General features: G+C 33.4%; 1 protein-coding gene across 1 annotated transcript; it reads right to left on the bottom strand.

The window, feature by feature from the left end:
* Positions 1–343: 343 nt before the first annotated feature.
* LOC104086337 (flavanone 3-dioxygenase 3-like) lies at positions 344–2,832 on the bottom strand. The gene is made up of 4 exons (XM_009590580.4): positions 2,584–2,832; positions 1,852–2,099; positions 1,632–1,755; positions 344–1,066 (listed from the first exon to the last, which is right to left on the bottom strand). Exons 1-4 carry the CDS (start codon positions 2,830–2,832, stop codon positions 620–622), a joined length of 1,068 nt encoding a protein of 355 aa, XP_009588875.1. The 3' UTR covers positions 344–619.
* Positions 2,833–3,202: the final 370 nt, after the last annotated feature.

Here is a 3,202-nt window from a genome sequence, read left to right as displayed (position 1 = left end):
ATATGCACCCTCCCAGAAAATTTCTATCTTTGCTAATCAGATAATGTTAATTAAGTTTGAAGGAGCTTGAGTGCACTGGCGGAAACATAATTTTTACCAACGGGGTTCAAAAAATTAAAAAAAATAACACACACACAAGAAGTGTAAGGGGATTCAACGTACATCTAATATATATATACACGAAAAATAAAATAATTATATATATTCAGTATAATTTTTGGGGACTGAATCCCCTTCGCTCACCTAGATTCGCCCCGGCTTGTGTGCATATGTGTTATGCGTTTGACTGATTAACTTAGGACAAATTTTTTGTCAAAGGCAAAAGTTACTTTCTTCCCACATATAACTACTATGAGAACCAATAGTATTTAATTTGTTCGACTGCAAAGTGTTTACTTTAGATAAATGTACACAGGAAGATGTCTACTGGGAACATGCCTGTGTATGTAACAAGCAAAATAATAAAGATTAAGAAACTAGACATCATGATGTGGTCCCAAATAAGAATTGGGTATTCCAATTAAAATTAAAAATAAATATCTGACTAGACTAAAAGACTCCTAGAAAATATAGAACCTAATGATCATCTTCTTTAACATTACATAGACCAAAATAATCTTCATTGATTTATTTTTAGTTTGTCTATGTAATTTTTTTGGGTGATATCTTCTCCAGAAATATGGTCAAGGAAATCATTGAAGCTTCCTTCTCTATAGGACAACATATTTTTTTCGTCGACAAGCTCAGGTGCGGGTCCAATTTTTTTCTCTAAAGCCAGACTATGGATGCTGGCAATTGAAATACGCTGCTTCTCTGAATTAACTATTGCTCTGTGAACAATACTTTTGTATATGCCATTGCTCAATACTTCCAATTGATCTCCCAATTGAACCATTAGGGCTCCTTCAACGACTGGAACAGAATGCCACTTTTCATTTTTGTCCATTATTTGCAACCCTAGATGATTCTGAAGAATGATGGTTAAAAGACCGAAATCTGTGTGTGGTGGCAAGCCAAGTGTCAAATCTGGTTCTGGACATGTTGGATAGGAGTTAATGGCCATGACCTGAGACAAAGGTAGATTCATGATTTAGTTTTTATGGATTCAAGGTATTGATTTCTTTGAAAGTATGGCTTCGAAATATTATACTCCCCCGATTTTTGTTTTTCATGATTCTAACTATGTAAATTTTAACCAAAATTTTAAACTATATTTTTTATTATATTGACATGGGAAAATTGTAACACAGAAATTTTCGTATAATTATTAAATATCTGAATTTTAACTTTAAAATATATAGTTAATCTAATTCAATTTAGTTTCAAAATTAGTCAAATTGACTCTCGAAAAGCTAAAGGTTCACATAAATTGAAACGAATGAAGTATTTAATATATATTCCATTTGTTTCATTTCATGAGTATGCGACTATGCACAGGGTTTAAGAAATAAAGAGTCATTTTTTGTACTTGTGTCAATAAATATGCCATACATGGCATATTTTTGTGCCTACAATAATTATGTCATTAAGAATAAAATAAAAAGTTCAAAGTTAAATTGTTTGACATAAATTCTTTTTTAATCGGGTAAAAAGGAAAAAAATTCATTCCTTAATTATGCCTCGCCACTGACCTGAGAGCCTTGAGCAATTTCTTCATGCAAGTAATTTGGGTCTAGTCCTAAGCTCTCGAGTACGACTTCCATTAACTGTTCGTGTAACTTTTGTACTTCCCTTGCATAGTCTCCCATTTTCTTCCTGCGTGAAAAACTACTTTAACCACTTGAAAGAAAACATTGCAACTCTAGCCAAAAAAATCGTTAAAGAAATTAAAAAGCATTAAGGCGTAATTACTTGTAAGATGTTGGATTTGATGGCCACAAGTCGATAAAAGATGAAATTGGATTTGAATAGTGCTTGAGGAAGTCTCTCCAAAAGCAGGCTTTGTCTTTGGATTGATTCATGCTTGTACCATATCTTACCGGTGTGTAAACATTTGTGGAGTAGAGATTCATTTTCTCCTCATTTGGTAAATCGAAGAACTCACTTGCAACATCCAGGGCCTCTTTCATGACTGACTGTGGAATTCCGTGATTAACTACCTGAAAAGAGAGCATGACCTTATAATATACATTTTATTACGCATGCATTCTGCTAATACCTTACGTCCATATTTAATAGCAGAAGCAATTTCGATTTTCTTTCCTATTAAACCAGGTATATATATATATATATATATATATATATATATATATATATATATATATATATATATATATATATATTAGCTAAAATCATTGACGTTACTCGCAATATAGAAAGCCTAAACCTAGTGCGAAATTATATCCGACGAACTATATATGTAATAATATATTAGTATTAGTACAAAATTGGGTGGAAAGTTGAAATTTTGCACGAGATATAAAATTGTAGAGCGAGACTATGGGGTTATATGGACATGATTTATGTTCAAAGGTGCTGCTAAGTCAACGTCGAATCCTCTAAATCTGTAATATATCCGACACCGGTTGCGACATTTCGTGGAAGATCCAAGCAACATAAGTCCATGACAAAATTATGGAGTACCTTGAAGAAACCTAGGTCCTTGCAAGCTAGCAATACTTGTTCTATTATCTGAGGTCGAAGAAGGGAAAGATCCACAATTGGCAAAAATGTATAAGGACAGAGGTCTAAGGTGCCATCAGGACGTTGGGATGGTGGAAGGACATAACGTTTAGGAATAAAAGTATGTCCAGTTTCAGTTATTGTTGTGGCACTGGTAAATGAACTACTATTTGATGAAACTGAGCTTTCTCCTAATATTACTTTCTCCATTTTCTCTCTTATGTTGTTCTCTCAGATATGGGCAGCTCGATCACTATTTATAAGCAGAACATTTGAAGTTTATTTTGTGTAGATATGCAAAGAAAATTTGTAGTTATACGTGCTGAGACCTTGACTATAAGCGATGTAATGTGTCTTGGCCGGTAGCCGGTTTATTCGCAAGTAAAGAGCCATACGATGTACTCCATTTGATTACTCAAGGATTTTGAGCATCGAATGTATTGTAAAAATAAAATTGACACTTAGTGATTTTAAATATATCATAATATTTATGTAGTTTTGATAAGGTGGGTTGCTTTGATGGCAAGCACCTTCCACTTCCAAGCAAGAGGTTGTGAGTTCGAGTCACCCAAGAACAAGG

Source organism: Nicotiana tomentosiformis, chromosome 8 (genome assembly GCF_000390325.3).
Source record: "Nicotiana tomentosiformis chromosome 8, ASM39032v3, whole genome shotgun sequence".
Taxonomy (NCBI): domain Eukaryota; kingdom Viridiplantae; phylum Streptophyta; class Magnoliopsida; order Solanales; family Solanaceae; genus Nicotiana; species Nicotiana tomentosiformis.
Note: the sequence above shows the minus strand (reverse complement) of the source record. Positions and strands in the feature narration are given on the sequence as shown.